This window comes from Ictalurus punctatus, chromosome 22 (genome assembly GCF_001660625.3).
Source record: "Ictalurus punctatus breed USDA103 chromosome 22, Coco_2.0, whole genome shotgun sequence".
In the NCBI taxonomy this organism is placed as follows: Eukaryota; Metazoa; Chordata; class Actinopteri; order Siluriformes; family Ictaluridae; genus Ictalurus; species Ictalurus punctatus.
The window spans coordinates 3,975,001-3,997,105 of record NC_030437.2 but is presented as its reverse complement, the minus strand read 5'-3'; the positions used below and the strand labels follow the sequence as shown (position 1 = coordinate 3,997,105).

At 37.3% G+C, this 22,105-nt stretch overlaps 1 protein-coding gene across 1 annotated transcript; it reads right to left on the bottom strand.

The window, feature by feature from the left end:
• Nucleotides 1-507: 507 nt before the first annotated feature.
• On the bottom strand, nucleotides 508-21,568 carry LOC108255370 (transmembrane channel-like protein 1). The gene is made up of 20 exons (XM_017451301.3): nucleotides 21,342-21,568; nucleotides 18,522-18,542; nucleotides 17,754-18,099; nucleotides 16,292-16,450; nucleotides 15,798-15,888; nucleotides 14,037-14,118; nucleotides 13,753-13,859; nucleotides 10,931-11,029; nucleotides 10,659-10,801; nucleotides 8,113-8,257; nucleotides 7,822-8,016; nucleotides 7,510-7,689; nucleotides 6,334-6,486; nucleotides 5,514-5,642; nucleotides 4,465-4,532; nucleotides 4,075-4,314; nucleotides 3,217-3,342; nucleotides 2,677-2,755; nucleotides 1,789-1,918; nucleotides 508-1,264 (listed from the first exon to the last, which is right to left on the bottom strand). The coding sequence occupies exons 1-20, from the start codon at nucleotides 21,451-21,453 to the stop codon at nucleotides 1,095-1,097; spliced, it is 2,775 nt and encodes a 924-aa protein (XP_017306790.1). The 5' UTR covers nucleotides 21,454-21,568; the 3' UTR covers nucleotides 508-1,094.
• Nucleotides 21,569-22,105: the final 537 nt, after the last annotated feature.

Genomic DNA, 22,105 nt, shown 5'->3' with positions numbered 1-22,105 from the left:
CTTAAAACAGATGTATGTGTCAGTGATGTGCCATTCGGATCTTGGACTTTTTAATACTTTTTTTAATACTTTTTTTTTAATACTAATTACTTTTCCAGCCTTTTGTCGCCCCTGTCCCAACTTTTTTGAGACGTGTTGCAACCATCAAATTCAAAATTACCTTATATTTTTCTTAAAATAATACATTTACTCAGTCAAAACATTTGATATGTTTTCTATGTTCTATGTAAACATATGGGTTTATGAAATTTGCAAATCACTGCATTCTGTTTTTATTTACATTTCACACAGCATCCCAACTTTTTGGGAATTGGAGTCATGTCTTGTGGTCAAGATAATTAGTATTTTAGTACCTTGTGGTTAAGACAAGTGCGCATAAGTAATTGTCAGCGCAACAGATGATTAAATAAAGTGATTACAGATACATATACAGCCTAAACTTTGAGCTTTCTGCTGCTGTACTTCTAGTTCATCATATGCTAATATGCTAGTTCTGTGTTAAAGAGGTTGGAAGCCATATTGTAAAATCAAACCAGTGATTAATGTGATAATTACAACTTGGGATTATTAGGCCAATTAGCTGTTCATTTCACTGTTTATCTTCTCATTCATATATAATTGTATTAGGCTTTCTTTATATTTGCTTATTTTTTCTCTTGCATTAATGTTTTTCTTTTATGTAAAGAAAAAAGTCAATTTCAGTTGTGTTTCAGTCAGAGAAAAAAAGAGAATAACAACAAAATGATGCTTAAATGAAATTTGTATTATTAAGTTGTCTAACCATCTAAACCCAAAATGATTTATTCAACGGTGCATCCTCACTGCAGTATCATTAATTCCAAGACAATCCAAGTTTTATCTGAGTACATAAACAAGGCTGTCTATCTTACTTCCATCAAGTAGACCATCCATCCTCTCTTTCTGCCCTCAATCTGCTTCAGATCTAAATCTATTCAATCATATTTAATGAAACACTTCAGAAGACATTTTAATCTGGATAGAAAATAAATTCAGCAGAGAACTGACTCTCCAGGAGCAATTAGTGATAAAGTGTCTGATGTGACCAGCTCTAGCTTGTGACTTCTTCTACTTTTTTAATAAGGTGGAGCTCCTGGCAGTTGTCCGTGCAAGAGATGAGACCGGGGTGCAGGGGGTCGAGTGTAAGGAGGGTTGCGAGAGTGTTTGAGGCCAGAACCTCGACTCCCAAAGAAAATATCTGGAGGAGGAGGAAGATAACAACTCTGGCTGCTGCTCTTTCTGCTGTCTTTAGTTGGAGAGAGAGAGAGAGAGAGAGAGAAGAGAGAGAAAATAATGAGAGAGAAAGTTAGTCATTTAAAGTCTATTTTGGTTTTAGTGTTTTGGGGTCTGTTTTATTAAATGCTATGTGTTTGAGGCATGTTGTATATTTATTTTATATTAATTTATGTAGATCAAGCTACACTATAACAAATTACTTAAATATATAGATAGATAGATTATTATTATTAGTAGTAATAGTAGTAGTAGTAATTGAAACATAATTCATTAGAATATGCAACATCAAATAAGTGCATCTACATTGGGGACTAAAGTTCAACCATTTTATACTGTAAAATGCAGTGGCAGCTTGGCAGTGCTTGGACTTGAACTCAAACTTCCAAGCAGTAGTCCAACACCTTAACAGTGCTGTCCAATACTGGCAGAAGCTCCTACCCAGAACTCCAGCAAAATGTTCTCGGCTCCACAATCACTATCCATACTGTTTAAAGGTGTGGTGTGCACTCACAATGACACTATCTGTGCCCTCACCTTTCAAAGACGAATGGTTGTTGCTCTGCTTGTCCTGCTGTTCATCGGCAGCCATGTTTTTGTCTTGATCCAAATGTTCGGCTGTCTTCTTTGTTAAACGGCTTGCCCTCCTTCTATTCTCCTCATGTTGCTGTGTTTTTTTTTTTTTTTTTTTTTGGGGGGGGGGGGGGGGGGGGGGTGTTGAGAAATACAGCACAGCCCATTGAGCAGTGTTATTCCTTTAATAGCAAAATATGCATTGTGCAATTCCCTTTGGTATGAACAAAACAATGAACAAAACAATGATGTACAGTACATAACAGACACAAAGCTAATTGCTATGTTTAAAATAATAATTTCATTAGAGTAATGAGGTGGAAAAATAATTTTTGAGCCTTTCGTGCGGTTGTTTAAAATTGAGCAATATGTGAGCAATAAGTGGTAATGTTGTCAAGTGGTAATGTTCCAGATTTTTCCAGCATAAAAACACAAGACCACATGGATAGACGCTTTTCTCCAAAGCAAATAAAGCGAGCCAGAATCCAATCCAAGCATAGATCCACAGAGCATTGCGCTTCTTAACCTGCAACAATTTTTTGGGGATTTGAACTCGGAGAGAAGAACCTTCTGATTTTTAAATGCAGGTAAAAATCTTTATAGCCACTGCAATACGTATTTCATTGTTTTCTATACTAAAACATTATAAATGTCCGGGTCTGCATTGAATCATGTGTATTGGACCAGACAAATCATTAAGCTGGACTTTGTTGTGGTGCCTCAGCACTGATTAAAGGGACATTTAAAAAAAAAACACACACACACACACACACACACACACACACTTAAATGATTGGATGAGTTAAGTATTAACTGATTATTTGCACAAAATTCTGTGAATTTTCAACTTACAGTCCGCAGTTTCTTTTTCAGATCATTGTTGGCCTGCTTGTGTGTTTTAGATGTCGTATGTAGGTAATAAAGTGTGAGGCTAAAACAAAAAGAGATAAAAAATATTGAATGTTTTTAAAAACATTACAATTGTATTCACTATTATTATTATTATTATTATTATTATTATTATTATTATTATTATTATTATTATTATTATTATTATAGTATTCATAATGTTAGAAATGTCTTGTGATTTATTCAAATGTAATCAATATTTAAGAAAAAAAAAGAAAAAAAAACATCATTACAATTTTACCCCTGGTCAAATGAAAGAATTCTAAACATAAAAAATGTTTTACATTTTTTTATTTAATTATTCCAATACATTAAATTCAACAAATAAGTTTCATTATTTTAAGGAAATTTAACAACTTGTAATTTCACCAGGGGAGCCCAAACCGTTACCTAAAACTAAATTTATTTTATTGGTTGAATGTTTATATTGTGCTTTTACTTGCGTTATTTATCTCATTAATACATCTCTACAATGGTGCTTACGCTATGAGCAGTAGGAAAGACAGGACCAGTCCCGGGTTTGAGATGTAATTGATCACGTTTCCGGTCCAGGCAGGAAAATCCATCTGCAATGCCTCCAGGATCACATCATACACGCGGTTTTTCCCACTGAAATAGTGAGGAAGCTGCTATGTCCCTGTTCATCTCTTTTCATTTTATAATTCATTTTATATTTAAAAAAATATATACTGTATATGCCATATATGACTTAATGAATAGCAATATTAAAACAAGTTTATGTAAACAGACACACAAAAGTGTGTGTGTGTGCACGGGTATGAGAATAAATTGACAAAAGTGTACTGATGACCCTGGTGAAAGTGTTAATTCAACATTGCCATCTGGTGCATCCTAGTGGTAGAGTAAAGGAGAGGCAATATGTACAGTATGACATGTACAGATGTTAGCAGAGTCCTCTACTAACATCTGCACTTATTTCATCAGTTCTAAAGATCTAACAAACCTTGCTGCTTAGGACAAACAAGGGACTCATGAACAACTGTCACAAAACATAAAAACAGTCGTTGGTCATCCAGGTAATGACACACAGTATTTTTGAGCATTGAGTATAATCGAGCCTGTGTAAAGTTTTGAACTGGTTCATTTGTGTAAATTCAGTTATTATTGTGTCTTGTGAACCAAATGTAAGCATCTGTTCACATTTCTTCTTCTTAATATATATATATATATATATATATATATATATATATATATATATATATATATATATATATATATAATTTATTTTTTTAATTATTAACATTTTGCAGATTCTGCAAGGGGTGTGTAAACTTTTGAGCAAAACTGTAGGTTAATATGAGAAAAACCTTTGGACACTACCTGAAAGGTCCGCAGTCAAAGGAGGGACGCAAAGTGACGACGGTGAAGGCGAGGGGCACTGTGCAGAGAAAGAGGATGAAGAGCAGTATGGCCATGTAGAAGTTGCTAGAACGTGAGGCTTTGCAGATGTGCGTGTGAGGGATGTTGCTGCTCATGACAGCCCAGCATTGTGAATACATGGACGTTTGCAGTCTGATGAGGTTGAGTATGGGAAGACAGGGGGCGTAGAATGTCCCCATCCTGAAACACACACACACACACACACACACACACACACACACACACACACACACACACAGAAACATAATACTGTAATTAATTTCACAGACAATTTGGACCAAGTATTACACACAGAAGAAATAATAAAGGAAATAGGAAAGATCGTCCTACCAGACCATTCCTTGGTTGAATATGATGGTGAGAAGGTTCCCACTCAAATCGAACAGGGAATAGCACGGCTACAAATGAGAAAAACAGTCTTGTGCTTATGATTATGTATGATTGATATACTGGTGTTCACATCAAGAAAACAGATAGTGCTGCATTTTAGTCTCAATCAGCTTAAGATGTTCTAGAAAGTATTGAAAAACTAAAACAAAACAACAACAAAAAAAACACTTCACCATTAAAAAGTAAAAATAACTGCTCGAATCTGATTAGTCAGAAGGTTTTGATTCATTTTCTGTAACAGCACCCTGGACAATAGTGCCAACTGCTAAGATTTCTATAGAAATAACAATTATGGTGGGCATCGACATAAACAGATTATTATTATTTTTTTAAACGTGTATTTGTTAATATTGTTATAGGAAACATTTATTTAACATTTAGGGCAGGACTCATTTATGTCAGTGTCAGCGTTTTGTAACAGTCCGAGGTTTTCACAGCCACAGGAGTTTGTGCTTCGCGGTTTCTTGTGAACACGACATGCTTTTAAATAAAGAGAGGCTGCTGAATAAAACACCTGCTTATTGCTGCTAATAACAGCTTGTTTTATGGACGTTCCCCAGTGTTAAATGTAATAAAGTCAAATAAAAAGTACACAGTGGCATTCTTTGTAATTGACAACAAATTGTTGCGGTATAAAAGGCAAAAAAACTCTTATCATTGGAAAATAATCAAATTCGGGTGGTAACAGCATCACTCCATTCTGTCATTATGTTCCCAAAGCAACATGGCCTGCCATGATTTATTCCTTAATTAATTATATCATTATTTATTGAATGGCTTAATAATTGGCTCAATAAAATACTACAAGACATGGTATTGCATTAACTAATTGGGTTGTTCCTCAAATCACTAGAAACTAATACAGTGAAAACGCCCTTTTTTTAATGATTACATTTTTTTCATGCTTATTATAGAAATTGAGCCCCTTTGGAACATAACGGTTCAAATGTTGTACAACTTTTGTATAAGGAAGTGGCCTGAACACTCACAAAGGTGTACTCCAGGTCCCAGCACCAGTAGTCGTTGAGGAAACGAATCACGACTGCTCGGAAGAAGTCGTTGATCAGCAACACAGTGTAAAAAGTCAATGTGTCTACAACCAGCATACGTACAAACTCCTAGGTAGAGAGAGAGAATGAGTGAAAGTCTTTTCTTTTTCCATGAAGCACTTTTGCGCTTAAAAAGGGTTTTTTCAGTTATGTATGTCAATTTCTGAACTATATGGATCTTTAAATCTGGAGTTTGAACAAAGGACATGTACTGTATGTACTATGGTCTGTTGTTTTTTTTGTTTGTTTGTTTTGTTTTTGTTTTTGTTTTTTTCCACAGAGACTTTTACTCCTGCATTGGTTTATGTACATCATTATACATGGTACTGTTGCCATTTAACCCAGCAATCTTGCATTTATTATTAATAATCATGCATTAGTGTTAGCCTATTCATAAAATGAATAGCATTGTTTTATAAAAACACTGTGAATAAGCAATACTTAAATAAAACCTTAAATAGAACGCCTGTCCAGAAAAAGATAATAACCAAAATGGTTAATAAATATACCCTTTATTAGCATAGATGGGTATGTAGTTAGTTGGTTAGTTAGTTAGTTGGTTAGGTAGTTAATTGGATGTTAAGTTAGTTAGTCAGTTAGCTAGTTGGTTAGTTAGTTAGTTTGTTAGGGAGTTAATTGGATGTTAAGTTAGTTAGTCAGTTAGCTAGTTAGTTGGATAGATGAGTGGTTAGTTAGTTGGATGGGTGGATATGTAGTTAGTTAGTTAGTTAGTTAGTTAGTTAGTTAGTTGGATGGATACCTGTCCCACCATAGTCTCCCAGCAAGGCCCTCTGGGTACATCTGCAGGATCCACTGTGATAGGAGAACCAGTAGAATTCTCCGCTATGGAACTGTTATACATGTTAGCTTGCCATATGGTCAGATTACGCTTCATTACCTCTTCGTCAACCATCTAGTAAACAAGTAAACAAACAATAATTCCCTTCTCACATACTGTTCACATTTTCACTTTGACATTTGTCGGTCAGGTTACCACATTTCTCTTGAGTAGAAGCACCTGTAATGGGGTTTTTCCAATAGTATCTGTTATCTGTGTGCAGATCTTGCCAGAGTATGGGTCTGACTTTATAGCCAATGAGCAGACCATTAGGTCCTAATTGGTTTTAACTAGCTAGATATGCGGATGGAAGAAAAAACAGGTAACGAAACACTACAAACCCATGCGAAGTGTGTCAATGAAAAGAAAACTTAAAACACAAAGCTAAGCCAGAGAATGTCTGAATGGGTAGGATTAAAAACAAACTAAAATAGGCCAAAGAAGACGCAGTATGGTGTCAGTGCTGGCCAGGGAGTCTGAGTTTGTGAGGTGAAAAGCAGCTGCCTAAGAATGCTACAGTAAGAATGCTTTCTGTGCATCACAGAGACTACTCAAACACTCATAATGGATGTGCATTGTAGAGGTGTTGGGTTGGGTCATGCATTGCATCATGGGGAACAAGGCCTTGCTTAGGTTCCTGCCCAAGGCCACTGGATTTATCAGCATTATGCTACAAATCCTCCAAATACGCTCTTTTGCATCGCTTTTCAGTTTCCAAAGCAGTGACGTAGTTGTGTGCATAACTTCAGAAGTCATGGGTGTTCGCGTGTTTATGGCAGAACAAATCAAGCACTTTCGTAGTAAAGTGTATTGGGTTTTTTTTTTTACACACAACTCAGACCTTCAGTAGGGTGACCTCACTACTCGAATGAATCGAATTGGATTAAAAAAAAAAAGGTCTAAGCTCACCCTAACATCCACCTGCTTTCAATACATGACAATAGCTTCTTTCATATTACATCTGGACAGTGTGCAGAAAACAGCACAAAAGAGGCTGGTTAAAACGTTAAAGGTTTGACCCATGAAAGGGTATGTTTAAAAAAAAAAAAAAAAAAAAAACAAAGGGAGCAGAACTCCAGAAGTGCTTCCATGACTCACCGCCAACTTGATCTGTTCAACGACAGCTATGAGGAAGCTGTAAAGGTTGCCTGCATAAAGGGCAAAGACACGGCCCATCTGGAAGAGCAGGGAAACGCGTGGATGGTAATTCTCCAAAAGGGTTATCGCTTCAAACATCATTGGACAGAACGTGCTTAACAGAGACATTACTACGTTCACCTGAAAAAAATAATTTTTTTGAATTATATCAGGTTTTTTTTTTTCATTATACATACGGGCTAGAGACACCATCTAGGGCAGTGCGAAACAGAAAAACATACATACATCGAAGGACACATACAGGATTCTTACCTCATTTCTTTCCCACCAGCTGTGCTTGTCCATCCCATCCCGGAAAAAAAACTCAGACCTGCGCACTATATAATAGATTATATATCCACTTCCTGTAAGTATGACGAGAACCAGGATGTTGCACATGACACGGTAGAAGAGCATCAAGCGAGGGTTTTCATTTTTTTTTAACTCTGCCTCATCAACAAGGACTTCCTTAGGAGAAGAGATAATGAGGTCCATACAGATAATTTATTCAAACACACACACACACACACACACACACACACACACACAGACACACACACAGACCTTAAAGTTTGTGGTGATGGAGGCAAACTTGTTGTCAGCTGCCTCCGGGTTTCCAATGAGGTAATCCCAACCGGTGAATATTTGCCAGCTGTATTTAAAGTTGGTGTCATCTCTTCCACATTCTTTACTGGCATTGCGTGCCATGCTGTGGACAAATGTTAGCAAAGGTGACCAGCAGGTGGTGCTATATACCATTTCTGAAATAGGAGTAGACTTGGTTGACTTGGTGCTAAAAGAATAGAGACCCAAATTATTGTTACTTTAGCTTTGCTCTACATACATAATCTTGTCAACTTGCTCATGAATCATAACTGTTTATCACATAGGTGACATAAGTGGACACATTTGGAGCAAAAAAAAGGAGGCGTGTGTAGCAAGGAGCAAACTTCACACCTGCCTTTGACAGCAAGGATCTTCCCCTGGTGGCTTGCATGCCATATTTGGAAAATGAATGGTTGCACATATGATCCCAAGAACACCATAGCTACAGTGTACACACAAAGTATAGAGCTGGAGGCATCATAATGTGGAGCTGTTTCTCTGCAAACAGCACTGGGGCATTACATGTTATCCAAGGAAATATGAATGGAGCGATTATACCACGATGGAGAAAATCGTGAGACGTTTCAACAAGACAACATACATATGGTCTAATTAACTCAAGAAGGCCTTACATGGCCTAGACAATCTCCTGACATAAATCCCACTGAAAATTTATGGAGAAATTTTAAATTGCACATCCATCAGAGGTACCCTTGCAATCTTGGAACATTGAAGATAATTCGTCAAGAGGAGTAAGCCAAAATTAAAACACCATGCTACAAAACCCTAATTGCTTTCTTACCGTAGACATCTCAAAAATGTAATTGCCAACAGCAGGTTATAATTGTCTGTTGAATACATTTTTCAATACATAGGCAATATGTGTGGAAAATTTGAAGTGGATAAGTGTACTAGAAGTTCATTAAATCAAATGAATATAATAAGCGCCCAAATACAATCCTCTCTGAAAGTATTAAAACAGCAAGGCCAATTGTGCTGTTTTTGCTTTACACTGAGTACGTTTGGGTTTGAGATCAAATGATGAATATGACATGATAGATCAGAATTTCAGCCTTTGTTTCCCTCATATTTACATCTAGATGCATTAAACAACTTAGAACATGGCACCTTTCGTGGCAGAACATGCAATTTTTAGGTGAGCAAAAATAATGGAACAGATTGTCTTAAAGTAAATAACACTTAATATTTGGTTGCATATCCCTTGCTTGCCATTACTGCCTCAAGTCGAAGACCAACTGACATCCCTGAACTGCTGCATTTTTCTTTTGTGTTACTTTTCCAGGTTTTTACCGAAGCCTTGTTCCGATGGTGTTTGTTTCCGTGGGTTCTCCATTCAGTCTCCTCTTCAGGAGGTGAAATGCTGCTCGATTGGGGTAAGCTCTGGTTATTAACTTGGCCAGTCTAAAACCTTCCACTTTTCCCCCTGGGTCATTGTTCCTCCCAATTAGACTGGATGCATTCCTCAGTAAATTGGAAGACAGATTGTTTCTATAGACTTCTGAATTCATTTTGTTGCTAAACATCATGAGTTACAACATCAATAAAGATTAGTGAGCCTGTTCCAAAAGCAGCCATGCAAGCCCAAGCCATGACACTACCTCCACCATGTTTCACAGATGAGCTTCTACTTTTTGGATCAATTTGTGCCTCATTTCTGTATTTTTTTGGCATTCTGATTCTTATTGCTCATGAGTGATTTGCATCTTGAATTATGGCCTCTATATTTCTGCACTTGAAGTCTACTTTAAAGTGTGGATTATGATACTGTCATCCCTGTCTTGTGATGGTTGTTGGTGACGTCACTGTTGTTTTTGGGTTTTTCTTCACAGCTTGAACAGTGTCATCAACTGCTGTTGTTTTCCATGTCTGGCTGTTAGTACACCAGTGGCCTCTTTCTTTTTCAGTACATTAAATATTATTGTATAGGCTGTGCCCAATGCTTGTGCAATAGCTTTGATAGATTTTCCCTCTTTTTCTCAGCTTCAAAATGGCTTGATTTTCCCCCATAGACAGCTCTCTTCTCTCTGTCTTCATGTTGGTTTATCCTTTTTAACAACAAATGTAGCCTTCATGGACAAAACCTTGGGCTCAAACCAAGAGTAGACATTCAAAGCTATTAATTCTTTAAACAATCAACTTAATAGGGAACAAGTGGCCAGCAAGAAACAATCACATGTTCCAATATTTTTTGATCAGTTGAAAAAATGGGTGGGTTCAAACAAAAGGTGCCATGTAATAAGTTGTTTAACATATCTAGATATAAATATCAGGAATATCAGAAATTCTGATCTATCATCTCATATTCATATTTTGATCTCAAACGCAAATTTATTCAGTGTATATCAAAAACAAAAGAATTGGCCTTGCCGTTCCAAAACTTTCAGAGGGGACCTTATTTATTACCCCTACCTGGATTCATGCTATCGACCAAAGCACAGTATGGATATAAGATGTAGAAAAAGGAAATGATGTCCCACACTCACGTTCTGATGACCACCATGTAACTGTAAGCCAAGCTGCACACCCCAACCAGGAAGTAGCACAGGGGCATGCGGTATCTGAGCCAGCCAATTGTTCTCTGGTCATCATAGTAGCCATAAAACATGACAGTATACTTCATGTAGCCCTGTAAAAAAAACATACAGGCTCTTCATGTACAGTGCTTGTTTAAGACTATGATAATTAAGCTATTCATCATCACCATGCTTAAACAGTGAAAAAGTGCAAGTGCATAAAATTTAAAAGATTTGCTGACCCCAATGTCATATAAGACATCAAAGTTCATAGCAGTGGGTTCTTCTTGCCTGGAGACTGTCTTCCTGGGAATACTCCCATATGGCTTCCCCATTAATGCCTGTAGAAAGAGAATAATAGAGCTATTGGCCTAGAGCAGATTTGTTACACAGGAGATTACAACCTGATATCTAGGGCTCTGTATTTGAAAAATAATACAAATATAGAAAGGAAACTCTAGATTTTTCAACATTAGCCAGACATCCGGATACAACATGCCATCTATTTTATCCTGTATGATAAAACTCTTGCATCTGGATGTGGGATGACAGAGCTTCACGCAACTTCAATCAGCTTCCCTTCCCATGTACATAGTAATATGATCACATTCTTGGATCATTAACCTACAGTTATGATATTGTGGTACATGCTATTATAAAATAAAGCTTGGCCAATTTAATCAGCTTGTGGGTCATTCCATCTCAAGTGGTCCAATACAGGTTGCTTGACCATTTGTAATTTTCCTAAATATTTTTGAGTGATTCCCTATATATTGCCATTGCAAAACCACCAGTTGTTATATTATATATATATATATTTCGCTTGTTTTTACCATGATGGCCATCTGTGTACCTCATAGCTCATACCTCAGGATGGTCCTAGCTTCTTGGAATAAAAACTGCTCTCTAGAGCAGTCATCTATAGTAGCATTCTGTGGTAAAATAAATAAATAAATAAAAATTAAAAAATAAAAATAAATAAATAAGAGTTTAAGATTCCATTGGTTACAGAGCGGATAGTGGTTAGCACGTTCGCCTCAGACCTCCAGGGTCAGGGGTTTGATTCCCACCGTGGCCCTGTGTGTGCGGAGTTTGCATGTTCTCCCCGTGCTGCGGGGGTTTCCTCCGGGTACTCTGGTTTCCTCCCCCAGTCCAAAGACATGCAAGAACTCTTTTTTTTTTTTTTTTTTTACAACAGAATGTGACGATAGAAGACTAATTTCTGTGAAAATCTCAGGCTCATATCTGGTTCCCCACCAGAGATGCGGGGAATATTAAAAAAAAAAAAAAAAAAAATCCACTTTTTTACCCCCATAAAAAATAAGTCTCAAACTTAAAATGTTCTGCATGCACACTAGGAGACTCAAGCCCTTCATATTATACAATGGTGTTTGAAAGTTTGTGAAATGTTCACAAATGAGACAAAAATATTAAAATTGGTGAGTGGCAAAAGTATGTGAACCTCTAGGATTAGCAGTTAATTTGAAGGTGAAATTAGACTCAGGTGTTTTCAATCAACGACTACAACTCCCAAAACTACACACAGACGCTTCATCTTCTCCTGAGGACTAATCAGAGACACCTGTTCCCAATTACACTCAGGATCACACCACACACGAAAGAGACTCTCACAGACAATGTCTTTGCGAAGTAACAGGCTTAGTTGGACTTTTCTCTCTTGTGTATCAAGCCTTAAACTAGTGTTGGGTAGCCTGGTTTGTTTACTTTGATTTCTGCCTTACCTGCTCTAGCCTGTTTCGGTAATCGCCTGGCCACTGCCTGTCTTTGTTTATGTCTTTTTGCCTTGTTCTCTGGTTATTATAATCTTCATTAAAGCTCTTAAATGCAATTTCATCTGTCCTAACCTCCATTATGTGACAGCCATCTTGAGCATTACATTAGGACTTATGTTCTAAGTTTAAGGAACAAGAATGTGCAGAATGTTTACATGTCCATGTACCTTGTAATGTGTTCTAGAGATCAGTTGTTGTTCCAGTGAGCAAATAAGACTATCCTGAGCTGAGAGATTGAGGTTTATGTAAATAGCTGTTTAACCAAAATTGGTTGTGTGCCATGACACAAAGATGGCGGTCATGGTTAAACCAAGTGGGGGAAAAAACTGCTGGTTTGGCAATGTCAATACAAAGAGGTAATCACTCATTAAAAACAGTCAAGCAGCCAACTTTACAATTATTGGATAACTCTGGATGGACTGACCCTTGTAGTATTGAGCTATTTCTTCTTTCTTCTATTTAGATTCCAGAGGTCAAATGATAAAACATCTCAGAAACAAACTCTTCCAAAGCCCCAAGATTGGTTTTTAATGTATTCTCTTTTGATGTGTGCAGAAAATCACGATGGATGGCTTGGTTGGCTTCTGTGAAACTTTGAGTGGCACATGATCCCTGTCTTATGCAGGGATCCAACATAACTCCTTAGGTCCACAAATCTCCCATTCAATGAGGCACTTAGGACTGTGCCAATGAGAGTTCAGAATGTCTTTTACTCTGTACATGGTGGCACTGTGATGTTTAGTGATGATAGCAGTGCTTCAGCTGGATATCAGTCATCCAAAAGACCAGGAACTACTATTCAGGTAGATGGTAAGTCTGTGTAATGCCAGTATGGCCAGTGGTCATTGAGGTGTAGTTGCTTAACTTTGGTGTTCTTAGATAGAGAGTACTGGAATCAGGAAAAGAAGATGGCTCATCTAGCTTGTCCAGGGTCAAGGTGTTTATCAGATTTAAAGAATTTCAGATTCTTATAATCTGTTTATACAATATTGATGTCGTAGTTCTTCTCAGCAGGTGTGAGTTTATGGAAAACCCTGTAAAGGCGATGGGGTACATTTTGGACCCCAATCACTGCGAAAGAATGCACCCTACCCCTTTTTGTCCAGTTCAAACGTAATTGTCCATAATTGTCCAGTTCAAACGTAAATAGGAATATTCAAACATATGTTAAAAGATGTTTTAGCCAGCCTTAGTTTTTATTACCCTAATACTGGATAGAATGGTCATGCATATTTTTCCATGGAATATTCTAAAGCCAACATGTTCCTTACCTCAGGAAACATAACAAGCCCAAAGGACAGGGCAAAGAGAATTATGTTGATTCCAAACAACCATCGCAGAAATACAAAATAGGAAGCTACTGTTGAGCCAAAGTGACCTGACGGTGGATACAAATACATCATCAGAAGATTCACAAGTTGGTGAGAAATTAGTAAGTCCACTAATGTGCATCAATTCATGTTTTACACTAAAAACTAAGTGACTGAGGTAAGTGATTCCTTGAAAGTTCAAATGGATCAGCAGGAGAGCACAGGTCATACAAGGGTGAACATACTTTCAATTTCCTTGATCTTCATCTCCCATGGAACGCAGGCCTTCTTAAAGTTATTGAAGTGTCTCTGAAATTTCCCCCATTTCTGAGTGCACAGCAGCAGTGTATTACATGTAACACAACAAAACAGCTTTAGACAAAGTATGCACCATTTCATACATTACAATATGTGTGTGTGTATGTGTATGTATATATGTGTGTATATATATATATATATATATATATATATATATATATAAAACTTCTAAAAGTATTGGAACAGCAAGGCCAATTCTGTGAGATGGTTTTTTTGCTATACATTGAAGACCAAATTGTTTGAGATAAAAAGATAAATATGAGCTGACAAATAAGAATTTCAGCTTTCATTTCCACATATTTATGTAAAAACCCATTTTTTTCAAGTGATCAAAAATGTTGGAACATGTGACTGATAGGTGTTTCTTGCTGCCCAGATGTGCCCTGCTAGATTGATTGTTTAAAGAATTAATAGCTGTAACTGTCTTCTCTTGGTTTGAGCCCCAGGTTTTGCTTATGGAGACTGCATTTGTTGTTAAAAAGGATGAATTAACATGAAAACTAGAGAGTTGTCTATAGGAGAAAAGCAAGCCATTTTGAAGCTGAGAAAAGAGGGACAATCTATCAGAGCCACTGCACAAGCATTGGGCATAGCCAGTACAACAATTTGTAATGTCCTGAAAAAAGAAAAGAAATCACTGGTGTACTAACAACTGGGCATGGAACAGGTCGGCCAAGGAAAACAACAGCAGTTGATGACAGAAACATTGTGAAAGCTGTGAAGAAAAACCCCAAAACAACAGACAGTGACCACTAACATCCTTCACAATGCAGGAGTGAAGGTATCACAATCCAGTATTCAAAGAAGACTTATATAGAAGAAATATAGAGGTCATACCATATGATGCAAACTACTCATCAGCAGTAAGAATCAGAAGGCAAGAGTGAAATTTGCAAAGAAATACAGAGACTAGCCACTACAGTTCTGGAACCATGATTAAACAAAGTGATGGAAAGGCCAAAGTGTGGAGAAAGAAAGGATCTTTTCAAAATCCAAAACATAAAAGCTCATCAGTCAAGCATGGTGGAGGTAGTGTCATGGCTTGGGCTTGCATAGCTGCTTCTGCTTCTCACTACAACCCCTGGTTAAAATTAAGAAATCACCACACTTAGAGGATGTACACCCGGCTTTTTACTTCAGATTAAATAAACAACTTCATCATGCAGCAAGACAATGACCCAAAACACTACTGCCAACACAACAAAGGACTTCATTGGGGGGCAAGTCAATCACCAGACCTTAACCCAGTTGAGCAGCATTTCACCTCCTGAAGAGGAGACTGAAGTGTTGAAACCCCCCAAAACAAACAACAACTGATAGAAACTGAAGTAAAAGCCTGAAAAAGCAACACAACATAAAAATGCAACAGTTCAGTGATGTCAGTGAGTCTCAGGATTGATGCAGTTATTGTAAGCAAAGGATATGTTACCAAATATAAAGTGTTATTTACTTTAAGACGGTCTGTTCCATTACTTTTGCTCACCTAAAAAATAGGTGGTCTGCCACAAAAGGCATCATGTTCTACGTTGCTGAACCCATCTAGATGTAAATATGAGGAAACAAAAGCCCAAACCACTTGGTGTCTATAAAGAAACAAATATGTTGTTTCTCCAGTAAGTGCTATAGTGAACAGATTTTTGCTGCTCAGAATGAACATGATAAGTATTAAATTTCAAATGACTGCTGACCTTCATCATCTTGACCTTGTGGGCATACAGATTCCTCCCTTTGCCTTTTCCTAAAATGCCCTCGTATTTCTCTATAAATGCTTGCCACTTCCTGTGTTACAGAAGAAAGATGCATGAAGGTAATAAGGAGTCCAGCGTGACTCATATGAGTCATATTTTTTTTTCTTTTTGCAATCATTAAGGTCGCTAAATATAGGTGTTATGATAAACCCTATAATCACTGCATATACTGTTTCTTTTTAGTGTGAGGTTTGTGCTTGTGTGCAATGTAGTGTGTGCAGCTTTTTGTACACGAGTCAGGAAACAAGCTTGGGTGTGTATGTTACCCTCCTCACATATGACCCCAGAAAACTAGTGTGCTTTTAGCATAGTGAGTGTGTGGTTTGACTACAAACATAGTGTGTGGTTTGCCTACAAACTGGATACATTTGTGTGCAGTGGATCAGGATAAAGCCATATCTGTGTGTATGTATGCTGTAATGTATGTGATAGACCTGAGCATAGACATTTTCTTGTGCATTGTCCAAGGTTGTGTTCTCAGTGTAGCGATGAGCTTCTTCCTCTCATCTATGGCTTCCATGAGTTTCTCCAGCCCCTCCTCACTCAACGAGTCCACCTCAAACTCTTCATCTGATGAAGAGCTCGCCTCAGAACTATGAAAAACATCAAGAGATTATACTGCTGAATTTATGAAGTTTGACTAATATCATTCATGCTGTCGTCATTTGCAGGTAGTGTTGCTGCCTCACATCTCCAGGGTCCCTGGTTCAATCCTGTGCATGAGTTATTGTCTGTGCAGAGTTCCACATGTTCTCTCTGTGTTTACATGGGTTTCCTCTGGGTTCTTCAGTTTCCTTACACCTCCAAAAATCAGTAGGTGCCACTAGAAGGATTGGCAACACTAAATTACTCCTATGTGTGAATGTAGCCCCTTGCAACCCTCACCAGGATAAAGTGTTTACTGAATAGATGAACTAGAACTGTGTGCGCCTATTGTTCCTGTATTAGTAGTTACTGTACTGTGCACTTTATGTGGAAGTTTGTAGGTCTTAGTTCTATGTCGTCTCATGTAGTTACTGTATTGTTTTATGTAGCACCATAGTCCTGGAGGAGTGTTGATTCATTTCACTGTACCAGCTGTATATGATTGAAGTGACAATAAAAGCCATGTGACTTGAGCATGCTATAATCATTCTATGTAGAAAAGACAGGATCATTTTTATTTGTATTGTACATACATATATAACCGTTTTATTTGCATATGCCATCTTGGAGGAATGTTGTGGTCCAAGTGTAGGGTCAGTCATGTTACTCTGGTGCTGAGGGAGTTAAGAGTCTGGCTCAAGGGCCCAACAGTGTAACTTGGCAATCCTGAGATTTGAAATCTTGACCTTCCGATGTGACCGTGTTTACATTTTATTATTACTTTTATGACATAATACTTTTTCTATTTTTTTAAATAGCTTTTATTTTTATATGATATCCATGAGACAGAGTATTTTTGTGATTTTTTTTTTTTTAACAAAAGATCAAAAGGCCCAACAAGACAATTTTTCACATTCTTCTTTGCTCATATTTACCAAGGGTGCCAATATTAGTGGAGGGCACTGTATATACATACATACACTGGTGCTTGAACGTTCTCTTCTTCATCTTACTTACTTATTATATTACCAGTGAAATCTTATTACAAATAAGTAAACTAGATTTATTTATATTGCTTGTAAAGTATTAGATATATTTCATTATTTTTAGTTTATTCATACTTTTATTACCTTCACAAATTCACTACTTTACTACTATTAAACCTGTTCTTGCTATTAGTTGCAATTTTACTACTATTACCTTTTTTCATTTTCCTACTATTACTTTGGCCGTTTTAGTACTACTATAGTAGTGACTACAGATCAACAGTGTTTTATTCACATTTATTAGCTTTACATTTTTAAAGCTTACATGCTGTCTGTTGCATTTTTCCTTTTCATCTTTTTTGATTGTTCATCTTCTTGATTGTTTTCTTGCTTAATTTTCTTCTTCTCCCATTCTTCTTCTTCTACTACCTCCTGCTGTTTCCTGGTCCCCTTGTTCTTACTGCTATTTCTTTGCTCGGGCATCTCTTCTACCTCTCCTCCTCTCTTTATCCCAGTCATTTCACTGTTGTGAAGATAATCTGATTTTGTCTGCAGCCTCTGTCCCTTGTCAGCTTTATTCTTTCCTTCTCTCTTCTTTTTGTCCATTTCTCCTTGCTGCCTTCTTCGATCCTCATCAATGTCAACAAAGTAAATGCTGTCACTTTTGTCTCCTGCAAAAAAATATACAGGTATTTTATTTAGGTTATCAGCATCATACATTTATCAGGTACAAACAATTATTTTTAAAAAGTGTGTAAGCATGTTTGTATAAACAGTAGGGTCCAAAGGTCACCAAGCACTATTAAAACAGTTATGAAAAGACAAACACCACAATTTAATATTTCTTTTTTTTTAAAACTGACTAAAAACAGTAATATAATGCATATATTGTTTTAAAAAAAAACATAGAGAATGGTGGTATTAATGTAAGTAAGAGAGGAGTTCAGATGTGATACTATTTATATTAATATCTGTCTTCACATTAAACAAGAAAATCTGTAAGGGAAATAAAAACAGTTCCTGATGCTGGTAGTTGACTTTTGAACCCTATTTATCTTCCAAATCATGGATCAATTGAAACGTTATGGCCTACCGTCATCCAAATCAATGCTGACTGTAAAGACAAAATGAAAATGGCATTTAGATGCACATATATATTTACAAGAGAAAGTACCAGATCTCCAGTGAAATGGGAAGGTAGTTGTCTCTGGTACCATATTATTAAGAGTGAAGCAGAAAAGTGTTGATTATTACATAAAAGTTAATCTGCATTAAATTATCCTGCTGAAAAATATTAAAGATAACCTTAAAACAAAACTGACCATTTTGTACCTTGTGATCTCAGTATGTACAGTTTTAAAAATGTACATCAAATAATGTCTTAATGTCATCTTTTACCAAACTGTTACATTATTCTATTGTGATGTTTTTCCAGGCTTCTACTGGTGCTTCTTTCAGTTTTCTTGTTTGTTTTGGGAGTTTCTCCCTTCAGTCTCCTCTTCAGGAGGTGAAATTCATGCTCAGCTGGGTTAAGGTCTGGTGATTGACTTGGCCAGTCTTTGATGAGTTGGCAGTGTGTTTTGGATTGTTGTCTTGCTGCATGATAAAGTTCCACCCAATTAATTGGATGCATTTCTCTGTACGGTGGCTTAGTGGTTAGCACGTTCGCCTCACACCTCCAGGGTGGGGGGTTCCCACCGTGGCCCTGTGTATGCGGAGTTTGCGTGTTCTCCCTGTGCTGCGGGGGTTTCCTCCGGGTACTCCGGTTTCCTCCCCCAGTCCAAAGACATGCATGGTAGGCTGATTGGCGTGTCTAAAGTGTCCGTAGTGTATGAATGGGTGTGTGAGTGTGTATGTGATTGTGCCCTGCGATGGACTGGCACCCTGTCCAGGGCAGGGTGTACTTCGCCTTGTGCCCGATGCTCCCTGGGATAGGCTCCAGGTTCCCCGTAACCATGAAGGAAGGATAAGCGGTATAGAAGATGGATGGATGGATGGATTTCTCTGTACATTGGCAGACATATTGTAAATGTAGACTTCTGAATTCATTCTGCTGCTACCATCGTGAGTTACATCATCAATAAAAATGAGTTCCAGAAGCAGCCATGCAAGCAGATCATTTCTTTCTCCACACTTTGGCCTTTCCATCACTTTGGTAGAGGTTAATTGGTTCCAGAACTTTTGTGGCTCATCTCAGTATTTCTTTAGTGAATTCCAAACTGGCTTTCTGATTCTTACTGCTAATGAGTGTAAGCAGTATCTTTGCATCTTGTGGTATGACCACTATATTTCTGCTCTCTAAGTCTTTTTTGAAAGGTAGATTGTGGAGGTTGCCCTGTGGAAGTTGGTGTCACTGACGGTTGTTTTGGGTTTTTTTTTTTGTTTTTTTTTTTACAGCTCTCACAATGTTTCTGTCATTGCCTGCTGTTGTTTTCCTTGGCCAAACTATTTGATGTCTGGTTGACAGTACACCAGAGGTTTCTTCATTTATCATGACAATCCAAATTGTTGTATTGGCTATGCCTAATGCTTGTGCAATGGCTCTGATTGTTTTTCCCTCTTTTCTCAGCTTCAAATAGCTTTTCTCCGGTAGACAACTCTCTAGTCTTCATGTTGGTTAATCTTTTTTTTTTTCTTTTGTAACAAAAAATGTAGTCTTCATAGGCAAAACCCAGGGCTCAAACCGATAGTACACATTCAGAGCTATTAATTGTTTAAACAGTCAATCAAACAGGGCGCACGTTGTCAACAACACCTGTCAGTCACATTTTCCAATATTTCTGAATGCTAGCAAAATTGGTGGGTTCAAGCAAAAGGTGCCATGTTCTAAGATGTTTAACATATTTAGATGTAAATATCAGAAAATTCTGATCTATCTCGTAGCGATGAGATCAATTCAACTTTTGATCTTAAGCCCAAATGTCCCCATTTTTTTTTTCAGGTTCTTGGCAAAGTTTGTACACTTATTTTATCCCTTCTGCCCAGTGTAACTAAATCTGTGTATGCTGCGGAGGTCATTACAAGTGTACAAGTGTCAAACAGCAGGTACAAAGGGGTATTGAGGAGGCAACTCTCTGTGTCGTTACACACCCTGAGGGTCTTTGATTGGGGTCAAGTGAGACTCACTCAAGAGTACTTACTTCCAGAGCATGCGCATATGCACACACACACACACAGAGAGAGAGCTGCATAGGTACACACGGGCAACCACAATATCAATATATACTGTATGAGAGCTGTGGTTATGTAAATGGGAAAAAAATCGAATTAGTCTGGTCTAGACATGCATTTACGTCATACATTCATCTCACTCCACTACATCATTAGTGCAGCCCATGTGAAGTTCAAGTGTTTTAGCCTCACCTACAGAGTAACACGTTCTGTAACATTATTGGTGGAACCACCTAGTGATACCAAAATCCTGTGGAAATAAAGCTTAGAACTATTAGTTTTTTAATTGTTTTGTGACAGTGGAATGAACTAACCAGCTTGGTTCACTCAAAACTGTCAAGGAATGACTGAAGACTCTGCACTTCCACTGAAAAATAACCTTTTTCATCTCACAGAGACGTAACACTTTAATTAAACTCTAAAGAAATCCTGGCTCTCCAACACAAGTTATTGGCTGTGAACGTCTTTGGTTTTCCTGTCTGCGACTCACTTGTCATCAGTTGGTAGAAACTTTAGTCTTGGAAAAGTTGTAAAGTTGAATTTCGTTTCACTTTGGATAAAAGCTACTTTAGATAAAAGCATCTGACAAATCATTGAAAGAACAGAGATAACAGCCTGATAACTGATATTTAGTAGGAATTCAATGGGAGTGAATGGATCAGACTTTGCTTTAAAACACATAAATTCACTAATCATTTAAAAATAAGAAACTCACTAATAAAAAGCAAAAACTCCAATTTACCGTTACTCCTGAATGTGATGAGCTTCTCTCTTGGCATTGTGGTCCTCGGTAACTTTGTACTTGTGTGTATGTGGGTCCGTTCAAGAAAAATAAGAAAGATGCTTTCATGCATGTCTAGGTATGTACGCGTGTATATGAGGACAAGTGGACCATACACCTAGCCAATCCGTGATCGGCCAGTGATGAGTAAGGAGCATGACGAGTTCACTTTTTTCAGCCATTGAGAGACCTCGTCCAGGAACAATAAGCTCTCGAAACCCTAGAGCCGAGCAATTTCTCATACTGTGAATAATTCAACACAATTATGACTCCCTTTTTTTGAAGACAATGGGCAGATAATTATTCAGGATGAAATACATGCCCAAGGTGATACAGAAGGCCATGTCAGATGATTGATCTGCTGTGCTGATATGAAATTATTTAACTTATTTAGTGTGGAGAAAAACTGTATCATGGCAAGTTTAAAGCTTAAAGGGTGTTCTCTATGGTGTGCCAGCATGGTTCCTCAGAATAACAAAAAGCAAGCTTGACCTGGCATACCTTATCTATTAAATATTTCTCTAAATTATTTTACAGATAAAAGTATGGCTTTTCTTTTAAGAAAAGAGAAGCATTTGGAAATATCAACATTATGTGATTAGTATCTCAGCTCACTCAAAAAACAAAAAAAACAACAACAACAAACCAAAAATTCATGTGGGGGGAATGTTAACTTAACCTTGTCTCTGTAAATCTTTACAGTGTCATCATGGAGAGCTTTTTGA